This window comes from Marmota marmota, unplaced genomic scaffold (assembly GCF_001458135.2).
Source record: "Marmota marmota marmota unplaced genomic scaffold, marMar, whole genome shotgun sequence".
Lineage (NCBI taxonomy): Eukaryota > Metazoa > Chordata > Mammalia > Rodentia > Sciuridae > Marmota > Marmota marmota.
In genome coordinates this window covers 42752782-42775775 of record NW_025999842.1, presented here as the reverse complement: position 1 = coordinate 42775775, position 22994 = coordinate 42752782, and the positions used below count along the sequence as shown (strand labels likewise).

At 39.4% G+C, this 22994-nt stretch overlaps 1 protein-coding gene across 2 annotated transcripts; it reads left to right on the top strand.

Moving 5' to 3' along the window:
• The first annotated feature begins 65 nt into the window (after positions 1 to 65).
• On the top strand, positions 66 to 22702 carry Hddc2 (HD domain containing 2). Of its 2 annotated transcripts, none has more exons than XM_015500933.2 (6): positions 66 to 199; positions 1324 to 1445; positions 3680 to 3782; positions 8751 to 8819; positions 17095 to 17233; positions 22334 to 22702. In XM_015500933.2, exons 1-6 carry the CDS (start codon positions 128 to 130, stop codon positions 22429 to 22431), a joined length of 603 nt encoding a protein of 200 aa, XP_015356419.1. In that variant the 5' UTR covers positions 66 to 127; the 3' UTR covers positions 22432 to 22702. The 2 variants fall into 2 exon arrangements, with proteins under 2 accessions (XP_015356419.1, XP_048653645.1); XM_048797688.1 differs by lacking the exon at positions 22334 to 22702 and adding an exon at positions 18379 to 18413.
• The last annotated feature ends 292 nt before the right edge of the window (positions 22703 to 22994 follow it).

Here is a 22994-nt window from a genome sequence, read left to right as displayed (position 1 = left end):
AGGAGAGAGGAGAGAGGTGTGTGGGAGGTGGTGGTGGTTTTAGGGGGAGAGGGGCGGCACGGCGCGGGGCGGAGTGGGCGGAGCCTCGGGTGGCCGCTCCTGGCTCCACCCGCGGGATAGGCGCCACATGGCTTCTGCCTCCACGGGCTTTGGGGCCCGGTCCTTGCTGCAGTTCTTGCGGCTGGTGGGGCAGCTCAAGGTGAGCGAGCGCGGGGCTGATTGTCTAGGCCGGGTGGCGGCAGCCACGCTGGCGGGCCGGTGGGGCCTCGGGGCTCCTAGCCGGGCCCGCGGCCTGCCCGGTCCTCCGCCTTCTCTGCCGCGCGGAATTCGGGCAGGGGTATACCCTCCCGAGACGACCCGCGTCGTGGACGGTAGTAGGAGGAAGACAGGTGGCGCAGCCGGCCGCGGGGCCTGTCCAGACCTGGCCGAGTCCGATCCTCGGCGTCCCAGTAGCGAGGTAGCCGTTCCCGAGGCTCTGCGGCCCTCACCTGCTGGGTCTGCACCTAGTACTCGGGCCCACGTGTGCGGGATGCTCCTGAGCAGCCGCAGGGCAGGAACGGAATCCAGCGGCCCAGCAGATGTCAAGTGGAGCGCTTGAACTCTCACACAGTAACTTCAATAACAAGACACCCTCCCCCAGGGGATTTTTATATAACACACACTGGAATTTCATCATGTGCGTCCTGCCCTAGCTCCCTCCTATTACAGTTAGTGATTTTGCAGAAGAATTTCCCCAAGTTCAAAGCAGATCATCTTCATGCCACTGACTACTGTTTATAAAATGATTTAGAAATGTAGAATTCTGAGGCGGAAAGGCAGTCTTACAAGATCACATCATGACCCTAATAAAAGGAAGAGTCCTGACTGGTAGGATGATCAAGCAATTAGAAATGGTTTTTTCCCTTTGGCTTCAGAATTTGGAAGTCCTTCACATGTTCAAATTCAGAGCCTCCATTCCAGTGATCTCCACTTGTGTAGGATGCTTTTGTTTGAAGGGGAAAAGCTCTTGTAATTAAGAAAAAACGTAATTTTGTTTTTATGACTAAAAGATTTGTATACATTTCACAATTATGCTTCATTAACAGAGTAACTTGACTTTTGGACTTTGGTATACTTGCGAATTACATTTCACTATCCCCCATCCACCAAACTCTCTAGTTTGATTCCAGATGTTGATCATTTTGGTTGGTTTAGTAAAGCATTTTCTTATAATAGGTTCTGAAATAATGGCCTTTATGTGCTCTTCCCTGGACATCTTTTAAGCATTGCAGATAGTAAGAGGACTTGTTTTGTATTTAACTTTTTCTATTTCATACTTATCAGAGAGTCCCACGGACTGGCTGGGTATACAGAAATGTCAAAAATCCAGAGAGCGTATCAGATCACATGTATCGGATGGCAGTTATGGCAATGGTGACCAAAGATGACCATCTTAATAAAGACCGGTAAGCTAATCTGAACTTAGATGGTTGTAAGAGTCTGAGACTAAGGCCTCTGTCACATTCTTGTAGGTTGGTTTATATGTCAAGCAAAACTATTTGAGGCCAACCAGATTTAGGATGTGGGAAGGAGAACTCTTGGAGATGATTGCTTCAGTTGTAAAGTGAAGTCTGGGCTTTTTGTGGGCAAGTTATAGAACCGGCAACTGGCCTTGGTCTCAGAGGAAACATAAACATGATATTAGGGCTTTGAAGGTGAGAATGTTATGTCTAAAATTATTAGCTGTATTAGTATACTATTTGTCCCTTTTATGAATAGTAGCACCCATTTGTGAGGTGGCTTTGTAGTTGGATGTTCAAAATGCTTTTGGAGCATAGAGCAGAAGTTAATTAACATAAAATGGTAAATAAATCTCAAATGAATTTCAGAAGCACAAATCAGCTTCTAAAAAAAGTAAAAATAAAGCTATTGTCAAAATTAGGCAAGCATTCTAACAGTAGGGGAGATCCCCTGTTCTTGGTTGATCTTAATGGAAGAGGCAGCAGGAATTGGATTCTAAGGATTGATAAAGATAGAGAATTAATAGTGGCACAATGCACAGAGAGAAGGGGATAGAAACCAAAGTCTGGAGGCAGGGAAGGTAAAGAAATATCTTGGAAAGGAGGAGAATATCAATTTGATTTCAGTGATGGATTCCTTAGGAAGTCTGGGGAGTCCTGTTACTCAGTACATAGGAACGGAGGAGATTTTTGGCAAATAGTACAAGATGGAAGTGAAGTCAAACAGATGAATTTAGGAGTATAGGTTTTGAACTAGATTCAGAAGGAGATGAGGTAGGGAAGCCTAAGAGGAGGCTATTAGGTCTGGTACTGCCTGTGTAACAGTGGGAGTGCTAAACAGAGTCATCTGGGCATTTGTGTCATTGCTTTCCTTTGTTATTTTGATGATGATTATCACAAATCATTAATCACTAATAATCATAGCCATTTGCCTGAATTATCAACATGTTCCAGGAAAATAATTTATCAAATTTAATTGCTAGACTGTGGAACCAACCCAGATGCCCTTCAATAGATGAATGGATAAAAAAAATGTGGCATTTATACACCATGAAGTATTACGCAGCACTAAAAAAATGACAAAATGACAAAATCATAGAATTTGCAGGGAAATGGATGGCGCTAGAGCAGATTATGCTTAGTGAAGCTAGCCAATCCCTAAAAAACAAATACCAAATGTCTTCTTTGATATAATGAGAGCAACTAAGAACAGAGCAGGGAGGAAGAGCAGGAAGAAAAGATTAACATTAAACAGATACATGAGGTGGGATGGAAAGGGAGAGAAAAGGGAAATTGCATGGTAATGGAGGGAGACCCTCATTGTTATACAAAATTACATATAAGAGGTTGTGAGGGGAATGGGAAAATAAACAAGGAGAGAAATGAATTACAGTGGATGGGGTAGTGAGAGAAGATGGGAGGGGAGGGAGGGGGGATAGTAGAGGATAGGAAAGGTAGCAGAATACAACAGTTACTAATAGGGCATTATGTAAAAATGTGGATGTGTAACCGATGTGATTCTGCAATCTGTATTTGGGGTAAAATTGGGAGTTCATAACCAACTTGAATCTAATGTATGAAATATGATATGTCAATAGCTTTATAATGTTTTGAACAACCAATAAAAAAAAAATTTAAGTTTTACACCAACTTTATGAAGTACTGTTATCCCATTTTTACAGATGATAAATGAAAGGTGACAGAATTGGATATTTAAATAATTTGGCAAAGATCTCATGTGGGTTGTTTGCTGAATTCAAACCCAGATCTGTTCACCTCTACCCATGACCCTATAAATGGCTTCATTTTGTAATCTAACTAGAACATTGGGGAAAATGATTGTTTGTAAATTTTGTATCAGTAAGTAAATGCTAACCAGATTATCTCATGGCTTTGTAATCTGAAATTACCTGTTAAAGAGAGATTTAGAAACCAGTCATTTAAAAAAAAAATCATGCAAAGAGTTTCTCCTATACTCTTCTATATTATGTTGAATATTATACTAGCAGTTTTGTTTCAGAACTGTTGTAGGCTGATGGAATATAATTACTTTAGAAAATACTGCATTAAAATCTGTGGGGGTAGAGAAAAATGTATTATGTAACTTAAAAATAGCATAGAAAAGAAAACTTATAGTGAATATAATTCTGTGTAATTTTCACCATTTCTTGCCTGGTCAGATGTATACGTCTAGCCCTCGTTCACGATATGGCAGAATGCATCGTTGGGGACATAGCACCAGCAGATAACATCCCCAAAGAAGAAAAACATAGGCGAGAAGAGGTCAGTGTTGATTATTGATTCTTCAAAAAACCACTGGAAAAACCCATTGCCAGAGCATAGCTAAGTTCAATAGAGCTATTGCAGTAAAGGAGAACACCACCTAGACAGTCTCATTGGTATCTCAGGAAGGAGAGTTTAGGTGTAGATATGTTTAATTTTAGGGCCTGGGCTGGAGAATGTTAAAATGGGTCTTACAAGATAATAGGCCATTAGCTGGGATTGCAAAGGGTGTAGGACTTAATTTTTGGATCAGTGGGAGGCAGGGCCTTGGGAGAGTCAAGGACTAAGCTATTGGAGCTTACTTTCTTAGGTGGTTTACACAAGAATAGGAATCTATGCTTGTTCTACAGCTTGTTTAACACAAGGATAGGCAGTCATTAAAATGTAGACATAGATAATATGACTTTCATTAGAGCAATGGAAATAGTTGGAATTTAAGTTAATTTGTGGAAATTTTTCATGCTAGTTAAGCTCTTTGGAGAGAAAATCTAGATCACAAGTATAATTATTATTTAGCAAATTTGAATTTTGTCCTCTAATTCAGTGATTGGAAGTTTAAAAAAAAAAGTAAAGGAAAACTTATAATATAAAAAAACAGTAACATCAATAAAATATAAAATCAATGTTGGTGTGAGCCCTAAATTCAGAGCCCAGGGCGAAAGAGGAAGATATTTTGGGCCCAGGGCGAAAAAGGAAGATATTTTGGAACCAGGGCTGGAAAATTAAGGATGACTTTTAAAATGCTGAATGGATAGTTTCTAAGTCACAGATTGTTGCAAACTGCTTTATGGTAGACCTTTAAATTGTCCTAAATTACTGAGCAAGGGAGCTTTTATTGAGATCTGAGATGGTTTAAGAAGACTGGTGGCTCCTTTTTTTTTTCTCCTTTGCCATACTGGAGATTGAACCTAGGGCCTTAAGCATGCTAGGCACGAGCTTAACCACTGACCTACATCACTAGCTCTCCAGTAGGCATAAATAGCTTTTTCCAGAGGTGTGGGAGACTAGTGTTCAGTAGCCATTAGGGTTTTTACCCTTCTAGAGGCAAGAAAATCCACAAAGTAGACTCCTAATTTCAGAGTTGCAACCCACCCTAAATTTTGAAAACAAAGAGAATAGTATAAGAAATGCCTTCCTGTTCCTGCCAAAATATAGGTCTACAAGATAGCCTAAACCATCATGACAGAAAGGGAAGAATCTAAGGAAATGTTTCTCTATAGGAGTCTACTGTCATGAATTGAGAATTCTAGTTGTGTTGGCAGAGTTGATACAAAAAGAAAGCCATTTGCTCAAGAGTCTTGAGTTGCAGAAAGGAACTGGCACTTGAAACAGAGGGTGGTGAGTGTAATAATATCAAAGAAAAAGATGGGGGAAACTCAATTATGCAGCTTGTTTGGGTAAATCTGGATATGTAGAGGGAAATCATACTGAAGTACTAGAAGGTTCTCAAAGACCTTTGAAGTGAGGAGAAGGCATGGAGAAATATGACAAAGAAGAGGAAAAGACAAATTGTCTCTTTAAAGGTACACAAGGAATTGCTCTACCGAGGAGTAAGTCAGAACCTTCTGGAGAAGAACCCCAGTCAGTGTGAAAGATCTCTACCTACCACTGACCTAACAGAGGTCGAGTCCTGGCCTGTCTTACCCCATGGAGTACCTGAATAATCAGGGTGCTGCTGTCTTTCCAGATGCTGTCTCTTGGCCTCATAAAACCTCTTAGCCATTGCCTGCTCTTGCTGATTCATGGTGGAATAATGTCCCAGGTGGAAGGGACAGAGAAACAGCTTAAGAACAGCAAGTTCTTGGGCCAGAAACCAAGGGCTTGGAAAGCACTCATATTTCTTCATCTCTTCCTGCTTTTGGTCAAGATTTGGGAACAGAAAGGAAGATGAGAGCAGCAAACAGTTTTTTATGGAGATGGTATTTATGAATAGGATTCAGATGTCTAAGTCATGCATTAAGATAATTAAATGATGATTTCTTGGCTTGAGGTGGAACATGCATAAAGAGAACCAGGAAGCCTCATTTGCCCAGAGGCTAGCTTACCATATCCACAAGGCTTCAAACTGAAGTAGGAGGGAGGAAAAATACTAAATAAACTGGAAGGCTGATTGTTATAGAGGACGTGGTATTAAGATGAAAGGGAAAGATGAGGGCATTGAAGAGAAAATCCAGGAATGGGGCCAAAAGCAATACTTATAGTCTGGCCCCTTTCCTAAATACAATAACATAAACTTTACATTATAACCTGAACTAGTGTGTGTTGCCTGACAGGATCATTGAGATTAGGGAGATGACCTTTAAAGTGGAATTTAGCAATGGCAGGTTATATTCCTTTACAAAGTGAAAAGCTTATTAAAATGGAAGGCAGAGTCATGGTACATATATATCTGCAAGTGTTAAAATGGCTAGAAACTTGGGAGGAAAAGGAGAAGGGTAGAACATTATTATAGGATTGAACATGCAGGATGGAAGAAATGAAAAATATAGTGAACTTTGACAGAGGGCTTGTATGTACCAGGTTCAGAGCACTTTACATATGATAATTCAGTCCTTACAACAATTCTCTTAGGAAAGGACCATTATTACACATGAGAAACCTGAAGGACAAAGAGGTTAGGGACTTGCTCAGGGTTCCATAGCTAATAAACAAGAAGCCAGATTTCACATGCAGTTTGCACCTAGCTACCACATTATTTGACCTCCCCAGTATGTGACTGACAGATGATGCTTCCCGGATACTCGTCACAAACCAGTCACAAGACATTTGCTGACAGTTCCACTCAGCTCAGAACTTCAGGCAAATTCTTGACATGTTCTGCTATTGGAGGAAGCTAGGGAAATTGTCACTAGACTGATGTCTGAACAACACAGTGAGAGTACAGAAATGAGGGTATAGGGCCCCAGACCAGGAAGCAGAAGGTGGTCATATTCACACATGATTGCTGGACTCAAGTGAAGTTGGTTTCCAAGGATTTATTTTAGAAAGCAGTGATGATTCTGTTGCATCTGCCATTAAACCCTAGGACTATTTTGCCGTTCTAATTGTTTAATAATAAGTGATATCAATGAGCTTAGATTCAGAAAATCTACTCAGTTTCAGGAAGAGCATCAACATGCTTGTTATCTGTTTTAAAGAATGTAGTGATTTTAGATAACAGAAAGCTGATTAATCAGTCAGTATTGGAATGTGATCACTGAAAAGCCAATTCAGTATTAGGTTACATTTATAGGAATATAGTATCTAGCATGAGGAAGGTGATAGTTTCATCTCTTCCACCTTGGTCAGTTAAGACATAAATCATGTTCACTACTGGGTGTATCACCTTAAAGGGAATAAAGTAGTCCCTTGTTAAAGCAAGATTGTAATGTTTGGATTCTAAAAGTTTAGAATAAAAGTTTAAACAAAAGGAATGGGCAAACTTTTATTCTGGAAAGTGTGGAAAAAAGCAATCTATTTATAAAGACATTTGTTTTGTGAAAATGTAAAGTACTTTCTTAAGCATTTTGCTGAGATTATAAGAAAGAAGCCAGGAAGAATGTAAGTATAAAATACACTAAATTTTATGCCACTAAGGGTAGTCTGGAGTACAGCTCTGTGATCGAACAGCATGCTGCTGTTACTTTAAGAGCTGATTGTTGACATTGGTAAACGTGATTTACTCTGTAAGCGAATGTATTTGATAAACTTTTCCCTCCCAGTAAGTAATACACACATAAATATCCATTTTTGTTTTCATTTATGACCTTTATGTTTTGCAAAAATGGTTCTTATAACCATACTATTTTCAAGGAGACTAGCTTCCTGGTTAGAAGAACTGAAGTGAGAATAAAAGGTATGTATTGAGATAATGAAGGAATTTAAAGCCATTTGAGAGTAAGTTTACCCCCAAATGTGATATTTTAGAAGGATACTGGAAAAACTTGAGGGAAGAGACTGGAATAAGGTTAACTCTTGGGACTTTGTAAAGATTATAAATGAGTGTAGGGCCTCATGCTGCACAGGCCAGGCCAAATCCTTTTCCCAGCCCCTATTTCATTATCTTTGGGCTTTGTGTATGCACACACATGCACACATGCATACACATACATACACACACACACACACACACACACAGTGAAAAATCATTGTTTTGTTTTTGTTTGTTTCTCTTTCAACCTCACCCAGATCCTTATAACTCTCAGGGATGGAAGGGTTTTACTATGGACCTCTGGTGGTGACAGGTACTGGAGGGACCACTACTGGGGACATAATACCCTCCACCCTTATTCTCTTACCTCAGCTTTCTTTGGGTTTTGACTAACTCTCAGACTTCTGGTGAGGGAAGTGGCTACCCTCTATCAGCTTCTGTTAGATAAAATGTGGAGAAGGACCCAGAGTGGCCTGGTTTGAGTTATGAGGCCATCCCTTTGCTTAGTTACTTTGGCCACAGAGAGCCTGACCTAGCTCATCACTCCCCCACCCCCCATTTGACACTATGCTTGTGGATGAGTGAGGATAGCAGGAAGGATGGGGTTAAGCCTGGTGGAAGGACTACAGAGACTGTTGTTAGCTTGACATAGGAAAGTGCTTTTGACAGTGCTGCCTAAAACCCATGTGGGAGTCTCTTGAGAGGCTGAGTTCTGACTACTGAGCATGTTTGTGGAGAGAGGACAGAAGTGTTCCACTTGCAACTTGTGAGTCAGTGAACCTATGAAGGTCTATACTATGACTTCCTTCATGTTAATAACAATAATTGCCCTATGTAGTATTTTAAATTTCCAATAAAATCATATTAATAATAGAAAATAATATAATGCTACACAAAAATGTTGATACCAATATAGGTCAATTTATTCTACTGCCCCTATGGGAGTTATCTGTAATAATCTGAGCCTGTAACTCATGTATAGTTGTTAAGCAGTCACATAAATAGTTGTTAACTTAGACAAATGTGAGCATAATGAAAATAATAGTTTGATATTTCAGGAAGCTATGCAACAGATAACCCAGTTCCTACCAGAGGATCTCAGAAAGGAGCTCTATGAACTTTGGGAAGTAAGTATACAATAGGTAACTTTTTATTTATTGCAACTGAATTTATATGGTTCATCGATGTTTTAGTTGGTTTAGATTGCCTTAACAAGCTGTCTCAAATGTTGGTCTGTTTTTCACCTCCAAGTGGCTGCAGGAATCTCTTGGGGCTGATCGTCTGCAGTCCTCATTTCTCTCACCACCACAGTGCTTGGGATGGATTTTGACTCATAGATCCTGGATTTCTTGCTGATTTGCTTATATCCACCTATCCATTTCTGGTCTCTGAAAAAAGCATGGCTTTGGGGGATAGTTCAGAAATGGGATTGAATTCACCTTACCACTTAGTTGTATGTCCTTGGGCACGTTCCTCTTATTGAGTCTGTGGCGGTCATAAAGCCTTGAAGGGTCATTAGGGCTGAGTGAAGTAAAGGTGAAAGTCCACTATGCTGCCTGGCACTGAACGGGGACTCATTCAGCATGGGGGTTCTCTCCCTATGCTTGGTCCCTTCCCAGTGCTGCCAATAGACAAGGGAGGTGAGACTGGAAGGAAAGGACAGGGAGGATAGAAAGGGGAAGTAAGTTGTTTTATCTCATTGCTTCCTTTCCTAATGTTGCAAATCCTTTGTGAGGGAAAACAGACTCCTCTATGGTACCGTTTCTCACCTCATTCTGCCTGCACTGGCATAGCTTTGCTGGAGCTCTTAGACTCACTTTTTTTTTTAATCCCCCCCCCCTTTTTTTTGGTACTAGGAATTGAACACAGGGGCACTTCACTGAGCCATATTCCCAGCCCTTTTTATGTGTTTGAAACAGAGACTTATAAAGTTTCTTAGGGGCTTGCTAAGCTGCTGAGGCTGGCCTTGAATTTGTGATCCTCCTGCCTCAGCCTCCAGAGCCACAGCTAGACTCACTCTTATTCCTGTGCGCAGGTAGTCCTGCCTTCCACTCTCACTTCTCACATTTCCTTCAAAGTGCTCACCTTCAGAGCCTGGTCTTCCACCTTCTGTTTCCACATACCCAGACCCCCACCCTGCCTTGCCTTTCTCCTGAACATCAAAGCTGGGAGAGGTCCCTTTCTTACTCCCTCACATGCCGGGTTGGTTCTTCCCTTGGGAGTGAGATGGGACATGAATGGGGTTGAAACCCTGAACAGACTTTTCCTCCTAGAATGTCACGTTTTACAACATCAGATTCTGTAGTGCACTGTTATTTCTGTGGTTTGTTTCATTACGGGATGAAATGGACCTTTTAAGACAGTGGGTAGGGTGCAGAAATCAGTGCCTTCTAGTCAAAGAGTTACTTGACTTTTGTTTACATGTTTCTTTTCTAGGAAGTGAGAGTCAGATAGGCCTACCTACCTGCCCATATCCACAATTATGAAATTCAAAAAGTTCAGAGAACCAGTTTTTAAAAACTTGACCTCATTTGAACTCATTTATCAGCAAAATCATCTCTGAATCAACATTAGGCTATTTGGAGTTCTAATTCATCTTCCTCCTTGTGATAGTTATATTTAGATGGAGAAATATTCATCTGTTTGGTAACCAAGTACTACTCTAGAGCCCACTAAAGGTATTCAGTAATATACATTATATGTGCCATATTATTTTTCTAAAATAAGAAAATTTGAAATCTGAAACCAATCTGGTGCCAGGGTTTAAAATGAGAGATACGGGCTTTTAACATCTGCCTTGTTGAACAGTAATAAGAATTAAATCTGGTGAAGTATGCATGGTATCTAGCCTGGAGCCTGGTATAGGTAGTATCTGTTATAGTATAATAGGATTTATTTAGGAAAAAGTGTCTCTTGTTTCCAAGTATGTACTTTCAAGTAGTTTTTGGAACACTCTTTCTAAGATGCGGAGTAAAGAAGTAGAGTAGGTTGCATCTCATATATAAAGAGAAAATAATGGCACCTGAGTTTATGGAACTAATCAATGTATGGTCTTTTAAGGAAGAAACATTCAGAATTTGAAAACCTTTTATAATAATTTGTCCCTTTGTGACTCCTAATTATTGTGAATATAGAGGTAATGTCTATAAAATTATTTTCTTAACTGTGAGCAACTAGCTAAAAATTTTACTGCAAAATTTACTTGAATTTAAACAGTATTCTAAGTAATATACTACAACAGTTACTAAGAAAGACTCTGGAGATTAAATATAAACCATAGAATTAAAATCCTTGATAACCCCCCAATAGGTAACACTTTTGCTATCTTGTGCCATTCTTGGTTGATAAGCAAAGCTTGTTGAAGAACTTTTCTCCAGATCCACTAGGGAAGGATGCTTCCTTTCCTCTTTCCAGCTTCTTGTGGTTGCAGTCCTTGGCAGTCCTTGGCTTATAGAAGCATTGTTCCAACCCCTTCCCTTTAGTCATGTGGTGTTCGATGTTAGTGTCTGTGCCCAGAGTTGTCTCTATTGTATTAACACCCATCCTAATCCAGTATGAATACCTTATACTTCAATTACTTCTGCAGAGACTATTTCCAAATAAGTCATAGTTACAGGTCACATGTAAGGTTCAGGTGGATATGAACTTTTTAGTATAGTACAGGGACCTATAATAATTTATGTATGTTATAATTCATATCCAGTATTAGTTTATGGGCTTCAATATGAGACTTCTGGGGTTCATATACCGGCTTCATATATTAGCTTTGTGGCCCTAAGCAACTTATTTAATTTCTTCATTTATAAAATGGCAATGATAATATACCTATATTATGTATTTGGGGGAATTAAAGTAATTAAATATGTGTAAAGCAATTGGAATACTGCCTGGCATATAGTAAGCTCTATTTTTCCTTATCCATATATTCTATTTTTCTCTGCCTCTAGTACTTATATTATGATTTTGGTTTAAGAAAATATGGTCAGTCTATACCCATGAGAATTAGAATAATACTGGCTACATATTAAATACCAGTTGATTAATATTTGAAGTGTTGATCACCATAGCTATTCACTACTCTAAATACCTATCAGCCCGAGGGGCATGTCTGTTTAAAGCAATTAGACAGCCTTGATTATAATTTATCTTTCATCTCGGAAGTGTAAAGGATTTCAGTAAACCAAGAGGAAAGAGTTCTTTTTTTTTTTTCCCTGAATGTATTTCAGAAAGGTGACTACCTTACCTCCTGCATTTCACTTTAAAGAAATACCTTGTGGGCTGGATTTGTGGCTCAGTGGCAGAGCGCTTGCCTCACACATATGAGGCACTGGGATGGATCCTCAGCACCACATAAAAACAAATAAATAAAATAAAGGTATTTAAAAAAAAAAGAAATACCTTGTGAGCCCCTAAACATGAAGGCAGCTATTCCCCCATGCCAAATGCCTAGCATACCCAAATGCCTTTGGATTCTTTGTTTATTTTTGAATAGAAAATGGTATTTTAAGAGCCCAGTATGAACACAATCCTGGTTGTGTAGTACACAGAGGATGCTGGAATTGGACTTCATCCACACTTATTTGCTTTGTTCTTCTTTACACATGTGTCATCTCAGAATAGTAGTTATATACCATCATCATCATTTCTGATACTGAAAAAAAAAAACAGTTTGCCTCTGCTATCTCCATTTTTCCCTTTTATAATCATTGTATTGTGTCTGTGTTTTCAGAACATCTAACCATTGCATGCTATAGCTTCTCCTTTTCATTCTTAGTTCTGTAAGTAACTATATCATTGAAGTTCAACACCAGTTTTTATTTCAGTTTCTTAACAGTTCTGATTGAGACTTATTCTCTAGTAGATTCTTCAGGAAGGGCTTACAGGAAGTATGTTCTCTAAATTCTTGCATTTTGTACTCTTTGTACATAAACTCCTTTCTAATTTCAGTTCTCATGTTTTTCTTGACATAAAACATTGCTATTAAAGTCTATTCATAATTTTATTTTCCTTATATGCCAGATGCTCTTTTTTGGGTATCTGAAGAATTTTTTTTTTTTTTCTTTTAGGTCTTGGTAATTTTATTACAGTGTTTTTTGTTTTGTTTTGGTTTTGGTTTGGGGGATTGTTTTGGGGTGCTGGGGATTGAACTCAGGGGCACTTGACCACTGAGCCACATACTCAGCTGTATTATATATATATATATATATATATTTTTTTTTTTTTTAAAGAGAGAGAGAGAATTTTATATATATATAAATTTATTTATTTTCTAGTTTTCGGCAGACACAACATCTTTGTTTGTATGTGGTGCTGAGGATCGAACCCGGGCCGCACGCATGCCAGGCGAGCGTGCTACCACTTGGGCCACATCCCCAGCCCTGTATTTTATATTTTTTATTTAGAGACAGGGTCTCACTGAGTTGCTTAGCACCTCGCTTTTGCTGAGGCTGGTTTTGAACTCATGTTCCTCCTGCCTTAGCCTCCTGAGCCACTGGGCTTACAGGCATGTACTACTGCGCCCAGCTATTACAGTGTGTTTTTGTGTTGGTTTTTCTGGGTACATTTTTAACATATACTTTGAAATCTTTAAAAAAAATTTTTGATTGTAAGAAAACTTTTTTGAAATGTAATTTTTTTCCTTTGATTTGCTTCTGAAATTACTCTATGTCTACTCATTTGTTAGTTTTTCTTTGCCTAGCTTTAATACTTGTCAGTTTCTCTGAAATCATTTGTTTATTTTCTTCTCCTCCTCTGCCTCCTTCTTCTCCTTCTTCCTTTTGATTTTTTGTTTGAGACCGGATCTTGCTAAGTTACTCAGTCTGGCCTCAAACTTGGGATTTTTCTGCCTCCATTTTCCAAGTAGCTGAGATGATAGGTTTATGCCACCATGCTCAGCTTTTTTCCTTTTCTTTTAATTTTGTATTTTTTACTTTTCAACTTTAACTCCTTTCTAATTTCTGTTTCTCTTAAGGAACTATTTGTCATGTTAATTAGTGTTGTACTTTTTATTGATTAACTTTCATTTATAAGATTACCTTTTATCTGATTCTTTTGTTCTTTTTTATGTTTTGCATCATTTCCTCCTTTGTTTTTAGCTCCTTTTGAAATTTTTGTGGTAGAATTGATCTCTCTCTTATTTTGAATATCTGTCTGATGTAAATTGTCTGTGGAGATGTTGTTTTGTTCCTTACTTTCTTTATCTTATGATAAACAAGTAGAGGATCTAACCATTGTGCTTTCTGTTGCTTGTTTTGATGGAAAACTAGTTTTCCTGAACTTTTGGAAGGAAACTTGATTCAGAATGACTTTTTTTTTTTCAGTTTGTTAATTTTTGCTTCTTTTTAATTGACAAAAATTTTATATATTTGTGTACATATGATGTTTTGAAATATGTATGCATTGTGAATTGTAGGATGGCTAAATTTATCTAATAAATAGATACAGTACCTGTTTGGGTTTTTATGGTTAAAATAGGGAGAACCATCAAAATTATAATGGAATTGTTTGCTCCTAGTAAGGAGCTACTGTAGAAGAACATGAAGGATGGAGGAATATTATTAATCAGCTGTTTCCTAGAATTACTTACCTGTCTAATCTTCATCACCATTTTTTTGTGGTAGGAACAGATTGCCTTCTTAAATTCACAAAACTTCCTCTTCAGCTTTTTTTTTTTTTTTTAATGAAGTGTTAGAAAAAACATGTTAACTTGTTTTTAGAAATTTCTTGATCCTTTTTGTTTGTTTGTTTGTTTGTTTGCTTTTTGGCACTAGGGATAGAAACCACTGAAATCCCCAGCCCTTTTTAAATTTTATTTTGAGACAAGGTCTTGCTAAGTTGCCCAGGCTGGCCTTGATCCTCTTGCCTCAGCCTCCCAAGTAGTTGAGTTACCAACACGTACCACCACACTTGGCTTAATTTTGTTTCCCTTCTTCATTTTAATCTGATTCTTTTCTTCATCTCTAGAATCCTTATCCCACTCTGTCTTGATTCTGTTCCAGAAGTTTCTTCTCACAGGGCATCTGTCCTGAAAGGGCACCCAGGAGGTCAGACTGGAGTGTGCAGTAGGTTGCACTGTGCCTGTGTTCATCCAATAGTAGAGTGGACAAGGTCTCCTCCAGTGTGACTGATCTTCTGAAAATTTGAGAATTCTAGCAAACACCTGTTGGCTATTTTGAGATTCTGTTCTCTGTCCATCAGGCATCCTCTTTTTCCTTGGTGCTTCTTCTTGACAGGTGGGAAGGGCTTCTGCAGGGCTTATAGCTGGAGATGTTTTGTCTCATTTGTGTAGAATTTGAAATGCATGGGAATGTCACATCCTTTATTATTTATTTGTTTGTTTGTTTGTTCATTTGTTTATTTTTGTAAAAAATATCCATGATATTTTGAATTTGCCGTTATTTTGCTCTGTCAATTTTTGTCTGTTTCTTCTCCTTTGCTCCCTGTTTTACCATCTACCTAGTTACTCAGGCCCCAAACTAGGAAATCATTTTCAATTTTTCTTCCCATTTCCCTTCTTATTTTATTTTATTTCATCGTTATGATTTCTTAAATTCCCCCCACTGTCCTTGTCTTCACTGCCATGGTCTTAGAACAGACAGCATCTAGGCTAGTGCTACAAAGTCTCAGAACCTGATTTTTCTGCTTCTGGTCTAGCTTTTACCCAGACCTCATTCAGAGTGAGCTTTCTAAAATCAGATAGAAGGGGACCCTTCCTGCTTGAAACCTTCTGGTGATGCCCAGGAGTTACAGGGCAAACTGTGGTGTCCACACCAGGCTTTTCAAGTGTGGGCTCTAGCCTCCATCTTCAGACTTTTCCTTTCTGTAACACTCAGTCCTGTCATTGGGAGCTACTTGCAGTCATTTCTCCAAATCCTTCACCCTTAGAGCTTTGTCTATACTCTTTTCTCTGTGCCCTGCCTCCTTTTGGGAAAATAAAATTGGAGAAGGCCCTTTACCATTGATTTTTTTGGGGGGAAATTCAACAATTTACCTTTAAAAGAAATCTGTAAGTTCACCAGAATTTGCTACAAAATATTGTATTTCCTAGTGATCTTGAGATATTTTCTAATTTTGATTTTCAATGGGAAATAAATGCTAGATTGCTTTGCTAGTAGTATTCAATTTCCTTTTGTTAAATCATAAACTTTATTTAATGTTGCTATATAACTATGAATGTGAATGAACACTTAAATAAGATGTAATTATTTTTAAGAGCCTTTGAGATCAAGCAAAATGTATTGAGTTGCATATTTAAACGATTCCCCTGTATAATATTCAGCTTTATCAAATCCAAAGAGCTGCCTTTATAAAAAATAAGGTATCTAATAAAAACCAAGAAGCCTTTCCGTGATTTGTATTATGTCACTCTGCCAAGAAAGTATGACAGGCTTATTATCTGAACACATCTGGGTGGAATTACAATGAGAAGTTTTCAGGGAAACCAGGTGGGAACACTTTGGTCTTAATAGAAGGATGATCCTGTATGGCATTCACGGGGACTTTTGTCTGTGTGGCATGTGTCCTGCTCAGAGACCTGCTAGAGCTCCTAGTTTCAGATCTGCCCTGGGGAGGGAGGGAGTAGTGGTAAGAGGAAAGGTGGGAAAGCTGCCCTCCTCCCACCACCTTCACCCCTTGCCACCAACATAGGACCCACACTGGTGTGTGCAAAAATTCATAGATCTGACTATCTCCTCAAGAGTCAGAACCCAGAGGGACTTAAGTAATCTTACACTTAGTGGGAAAAGTAAGGACAGAGATTCCCAGGTAAAGTGGTAACCAAAAGCAAAGGGTGAAGCTAGCAATTTGATTAAGAGAAAAAGGTAATCCTTATGAGGAGGGAAGTAAAAGGTTGAAAAGCACAAGATGAAGTGTCATCTTGAAGTTACAAACCTCTAAACTGCTCAGGTGTTCTTGCCAGACATGGTAGTGTATGCCTATAATCCCATCTACTTGGGAGGCAGGAAAATCACAAGTTCAAGAACAGCCTGGGCAATGTAGCAAGACCCTGTCACAAAATAAAAAGGGCTGGAGATGTAGCTCCTTGGTAGAGCACTTGCCTACCATGTGTGTGGCCCTAGGTTCAATCCCCAGTATTGGGAGGATGAGGGTAAAATAATGACCTTGAAATGAAGGCAGGATAATGAACCGGAAGAAAAGCGAGTGGATGAACAAGTGAGACTTCCAAGGCATCTGGTGGAATATGTGGAAGGAAGTGTGTGCATCCTTCTTGCATGGACTCTGGTGCTAAGCTGTGAATTAAGTGAAGTATCTCTGAAGGGTTTGCAAACAGGGGTGAAATGTAGCCAAAGTGATTTGAGCTATGACTCTCACTACTGGTTCTATAACCAGAAGTTTCCTGAAATACCTACCTAACCTTGCTGCTTTGATTTTCCATTTCCTTAGGAGTATGAGACCCAAGCTAGTGCAGAAGCCAAATTTGTGAAGCAGCTGGACCAGTGTGAAATGATTCTTCAGGCTTTTGAATACGAGGACCTTGAAAACAAGCCTGGGAGGCTGCAAGACTTCTATGATTCCACAGCAGGTACTTAATGCTATTTTTAAATTTTTTGTACTGAGGATTGAACTCAGGGGCACTTAACCACTGAGGCACATCCCTAGCCTTTGTTGTATTTTATTTAGAGACAGTGTCTCCTTGAATTTCTTAGGGCCTCACCAAGTTACTGAGGCTGGCTTAGAACTTGAGATCCTCCTGCCTCAGCCTCGCAAGTTCCTGGGATTACAGGCATGCACCACCGCACCTGGTCATAATGCTATTTTCAATAAGAATCTGTTTTAGTTTGGCTTATTCTAAGTGAAGTGACTAGCAGGGTGTTAATAAAACCCACTGTTGGGAGCATCTAAGAAGAATATAATGGAATTGATGGTAAGATGACATTGGTACTGAAAAGCATCGTTGCCTTGGAGTCTGAGCATCGCATTCACATTCCACCTCTGCCCCATGCCCACTGTGTGCCTCTGGGTAGCCTCCTGACCTCTCAGAGCCTGTGGCCTCATTTGAAACAAAAGGGGATCATAATATCCTTTGTAAGTCCAAGGTTGATTTTTGAGATTCAAAGAAGATGATGTGTTTGAAAGGGCTCTTTGATCTGTATGTGCCATGTGAGATGGAGGTAGAAATCGAGATTTAAAACAGGAAAACCTCTGTAGCTGCAGTCACCTCTATCATTATAGTACTTCATAGCACAGCCCTGGAGTCAAACTGCTTGGGTTTGAATCCTAGATATGCCATTTACAAGCTGTGTGACCACCAATAAATTATTTAACCTCCCTGGGCCTTAGTTTCCTTATCTTTAAAATGGGGATAAGATATACTTTGTAGGATAAAGTAAGATTGTTTTAGGATATAGTAGGCTAGAGTAGTGCCTGGCAGTAAGTGTTAGCAATCTTCATTTTGATTCTTTACAGAGTCAGGAGCTGAGAACACTGTATTAGTGATAGCTATTTTTCTTATTGTTCCCTGGAAGAAAACTCTCTTCCCTGGGTACTCTTCAGGCTCTGCTCAACCTGCCTTTCTCCTGAGTGTCCTGCAAGGGATGACCTTTCTCTGACCTCTCAGGACCCCACATGGTCTCACCAAATAGAGAAAAGTACTAGCTCACAGTCTCTGCTCCAAATATATTTGCATTAGAATGAAGTTGATTCAGTTTTCCTTTTCTCTTTTTCCAGCTCCACTTCCTCTGCTCTAGACAAGGCCCTCATTATTTCTTATTGGACTGTTGCTGTAGCCTCCTGACTTAACCTGCCAGCAGGCTTGCAAGTACACCCTGCATGTCTCCTGTCTTCTTTTGTAGATAGTTATTATCATGACTGTCTTTATTTATTTATTTAATGCAGTGCTGGAGCTTGAACCCAGGGCCTCATGCAGACCGGACAAATGCTCTATCACTGAGCTGCTTGACTTCTTTATTTTAAAAACTCTGTGGCTTTTCTTTTTCTAAAACATAAAATCCTGATACTTTTTGAGTGACCTAAAAAGACCTGCAGTCTAAGGCCACCCATCTCTCTGGTCTCCTTTCCTAATCCACCCTGTCACAATTAAACATTTTTTTTTTTGCTCAGTCTGCACTTGATCTAGAGCTTGCCAAGGTCTCATAGTCTACACACTGAGGTCCCTCTCTGGATCTCTCTCTTTATTAGTCAGCTCTCATACTGCAGCAGAATCCCTGAGACAATCAACTTATGAAAAGGAAAGATACATTCTGGCTTACAGTTTTGAAGGTTTTAGCCAATGACCAATTATTTTGGGCTTGTGGTGACACATCATGACAGCAGCATATGGTGGACCAAAGCTGTTCACCTTGTGACTAGGACATGGTGGGGGTGGGGTGCAGAAGGAAAGGGTTTTGTTTATCAGTTCCCTTTGAGGACATGCTCTCTATTACCTGAAACCAAGCTGAGGAGCAAGCCTTTCCGTGGGCCTTTGGGGGACATTACAGATCTTAACTGTAGTGCTCCCCAACACCCTGCTTGATCACCAACTGATAGAAAGCAAGCTGTTTGATGACCAAGACCAGTTTTGGTTTAACCTGTCTTTGATATGCGAGGTGCTCGAAAATATTACCATAAATAGAGTTAATTTAAACTTAATAATTTAAGTTTATTCTATTTAACTTAGTAAGTTATTAAGTTAATAACAAACCAAATAGAATAATTTTATAAACCAAGGATCAGCAAATTGTGCTCTAAGAGCAAAATTAGGTCACTACCTATTTGTGTAAATAATGTTATATCAAAACACAGTCATACCTCTTCTTTACATATTGTCTGTGCTGCTTTTTGTGTTATAACAGCAGAACTCAGTACTTATAACAGACTATACAGTCCACAAAGCCCAAAATATTTGCTATCTGGCTTTTTATAGGTAAGGTTTTCTGATTCATGTTGAAGGCAAGGATTGGGTTTCAAGATAGCATATCTCACCAATAATGTAACTAGAATATAGGTTATATTTATGTGATTCTTTACATTTTATATAATTATCTTCTATCATAGTATATTCACAGTGAAAAATAGAAAATGAAATATGAAGTACCAGTAGAACTAAAAATGTGTGAGTGGAAGAGTTGTCTAAATTTCACATTTTACTAAGAAAGAAACTTGAGTCCAGAAAGATGGTGAATGGCCTGTAGCTGAATTGAGATTAAGACTCACTGCACTTTTATTCTGGTTCTACTAAATAATTAGTAAATAAAAATAATATAACTGATTCAAGCAATAGTTTCTTACTTATCTTAAGTAACTCCTAAAGAAAAGTTTACAATCAAAGATGTATGTAGAATTGACTACTATTGAAGAGGAGGTCAAGGCTTTAGTGTTTGTTTTTTTTTAAATTCACTTCACAACTTTGTATTTTCTTTTTCTGTCTTTGCTTTCTGAATCCTTGCTCACTGAGGAGTAGTACAAAGGCTGTGGCTGATAGATGAATAAGAGAGGAGAGTGGGAGATGAGCCTCCAGAAGTGGCTCATGGAGGATTTATGGGCACTAGAGGACCTTGACTGTCCTGTCAGTGAGATGAGGAACCCTGAGAGGATGTGGAGCCCAAGAATATTTTGATCTCATTTATGTGCATGTATGTTTGTGTGTTTTCTCAGAGCTGAGGATTAAACCCGGTGATAGTCTGCTCCCCTTAGCTACATCCCTAGCTTTTTTCTTTTGCTTTCTTTTTTTAAAGACACAAACTTTCAATCCTCCTGCTTCAGCCTCAAGAGTAGTTGAAATTTCAGATGTGAGCCATCATGTCAAGGTTATTTAAATTTTAAAAAGGCCACTTGGCTTGAGAGATGGAGGCAGGAGGATCTCCAAGCTTAAAGCCAGCCTTAGTAACTTAGAGAGATCCTGTCTCAAAATAAAAAATAAAAAGGATTGAAGATGTAGCTCAGTGCTTAAGCACCCCAGGGTTCAATCCCTGGTACAAAAAAAAAAAAAAGTAACTTGTGCTGAAAGCAGGGAGAGTATATCTGGGGACTACAGCCATATCCAAGTGAGAAGTGATGGTGGTTTGGACCCGAATGATCGGGACAGAGTAAGAAATGGTCAGACCCTGGATATGTTTTGAATATAGAGTTGACAGGATTTGTTGGATAATTGCATGTGGGGTGTTTGTGAGAGGAGTCCAAGGATTTTGACATGATCAGCTGAAAGAATGAAGTTGCCAATAGATAGAGAAAATGGAGGAAGAAAATAGGGATTCCAGAAGCTAAGGGAAGAAAGTGTTTTAAGAAGTAAAGAGTTGCTATCAGATTTGGTGACATGGAGATAATTGGTGGCCTCAATAAGAACAGGTCTGAGCCCAACTGGAGTGAGTTCAAACACCACTATGAGGATTGGAATGCAGGACTGACTGTAATCCATCCCTGACTGGGTAGAACTGATGAAAAATGGGGTTGTGAATTGGAGAGATGCATCATCCTTAGAGTTCATTCATTTATAAAACAGGATGTAAAAAGAGCACATTTATGTGCTGATGGCAGTAATCAAGGAAGTGGGTGAGGATGGCTTGGGTGGGATCTCCTGCACAGTGGGGAGGCTGGTCTTGAGAGCTGGGACAGTTCATCCTCACTAAATTATTGCTAATGATGATTTCAAGATGTACGCGTAGGAAGAGGAGACTGAGGGAGAGACAGAGAGGACTTCCAGAGGAGAGAAAGTCATGAAAAGGAGAGAGAGGCTATTAGAAGGATAGTCTGCATGAGCACTGACATCATGAATTCTGATGGGTGACAATGAACCTCAAGTGGTAATTTTCTAGGCGTGAATAGAAGTGGCTTACAGTGATTTCTGTAGATGACAGCGGCCATGAGGGGCAGTAGGGGGAGTAGCCAGGTAGTGTGACCTTGGCACAGTGGATCTAAGTACACTGTGGAAGCAGTAACCAGGTGCATGGAGATGGTCCTCAGCCCTATGGTAAAAGCCTTAGGAGAGAACAGGGCCAGTCAGGGGAAGCCACATCCTCAGGACCAGCCAAGAAAGGGAAGGGAGTTTTCAGAGAAGAGACTGAAAACAGATTAAATAGATTTTAGTGTGGAATGAAGAGTAAACAACAGTAACCTACAGACAGAAAAAGAGAGTGGGAGAAGAGATGCTGGGTTTGAACATTCCCCCATGTTAAACACCATTGACCTATTTTAGCTTGGGCTTGGTTGCTGCCCAGTGCAGAAATCTGGAGAGGGCTGAGCAGCAGAGATGACAGCACAGATAGCCAGTGCAGTATTTGTGTTCTTTTTCACATCCTGGGACAGCCTAGAACCCCTGATCATCCCACTCCTCTTTTATATATAGGTGCTGTGTCCCCCTTAATTACTTGCAGTTTTGGAATGAACAGATTGGGTTTAGCTCTCCAGTAGTCTCACACCTTCCTGGAGTTTCTGATAGAGATAAGGGCTTCTGGTGAAGTATCTTGTGGCTTTGCTTAATTGATGGCTCTCTGCCTGATTATCATTCTACTTGGTGGCACCTGGGTGACAGAATAAAGTGATCCCTTGTCCCCTTCCTAGGATCCAGAGTGTCCTTCTGCTAAGAAGAATGGGTCAGATCAAAGAATGGAGCCCCCTGAGCCCTGAGGTCAAGGTGGGGAAGTAGGTGCCTTCTGTTCTCAACAGCAGTTGTCTTTTTGCTTTGCAGGAAAATTCAGTCATCCTGAGATCATCCAGCTTGTTTCTGAACTTGAGGCAGAACGAAATGCGAACATATCTGCGGCCTCCATGGAGCCATGCTCCTGAGCTCCGTTGCTGCACTCCTATAATATATATTTCATTTTTCTGTTTCATGGTATTGTGTTTTGCCATTTTTGGTCAAGTGGTTTCCCCCAATGTGAATCTATTTATTTTCAGTTGTCTAGACTTGAGAAAGAAATGTGATATGATTTGAACACTGAAAGAAGCCACAGAACAGGAAGTGGTCATGATAATGCCACAGATGAAAACTGGACAAGGCAGTACCTTTTCTAAGAATTAAATATTAAATAAATAAATAAATATTTAACATCTTAAACTTTGGAATATTTATTGGAGATCTTAAGTCATCTTATTCTGACTTAATAACCTTGACCCCTGAAGGCCAGATTCACTGAAGGATAGAAAATTTAATTGTAATTTCTTTAAGAACAGAGTCTTCTGCTGATGTAGTAATAAGTATCCAGAAAAGCAAATGTGTTAGCAATGTAGTCTCTTCTCAAATGAAACACTGCTTTATCAGATGATCACTTTTTGAGCCAGACTTTTAATTTCACTATGCCCTGATCATAGACTTTTAAATCTATTAACATGATCTGCCCTTCTCTCCA

Bases quoted from the DNA above. Each gene is read 5' to 3' on its own strand.
- Hddc2 (XM_015500933.2), top strand. From the start codon at position 128: ATGGCTTCTGCCTCCACGGGCTTTGGGGCCCGGTCCTTGCTGCAGTTC. The intron at 3,783-8,750 runs GTCAGTGTTGAT...TTGATATTTCAG, and splicing joins AAAAACATAGGCGAGAAGAG to GAAGCTATGCAACAGATAAC. The intron at 17,234-22,333 runs GTACTTAATGCT...TTTGCTTTGCAG, and splicing joins CTTCTATGATTCCACAGCAG to GAAAATTCAGTCATCCTGAG.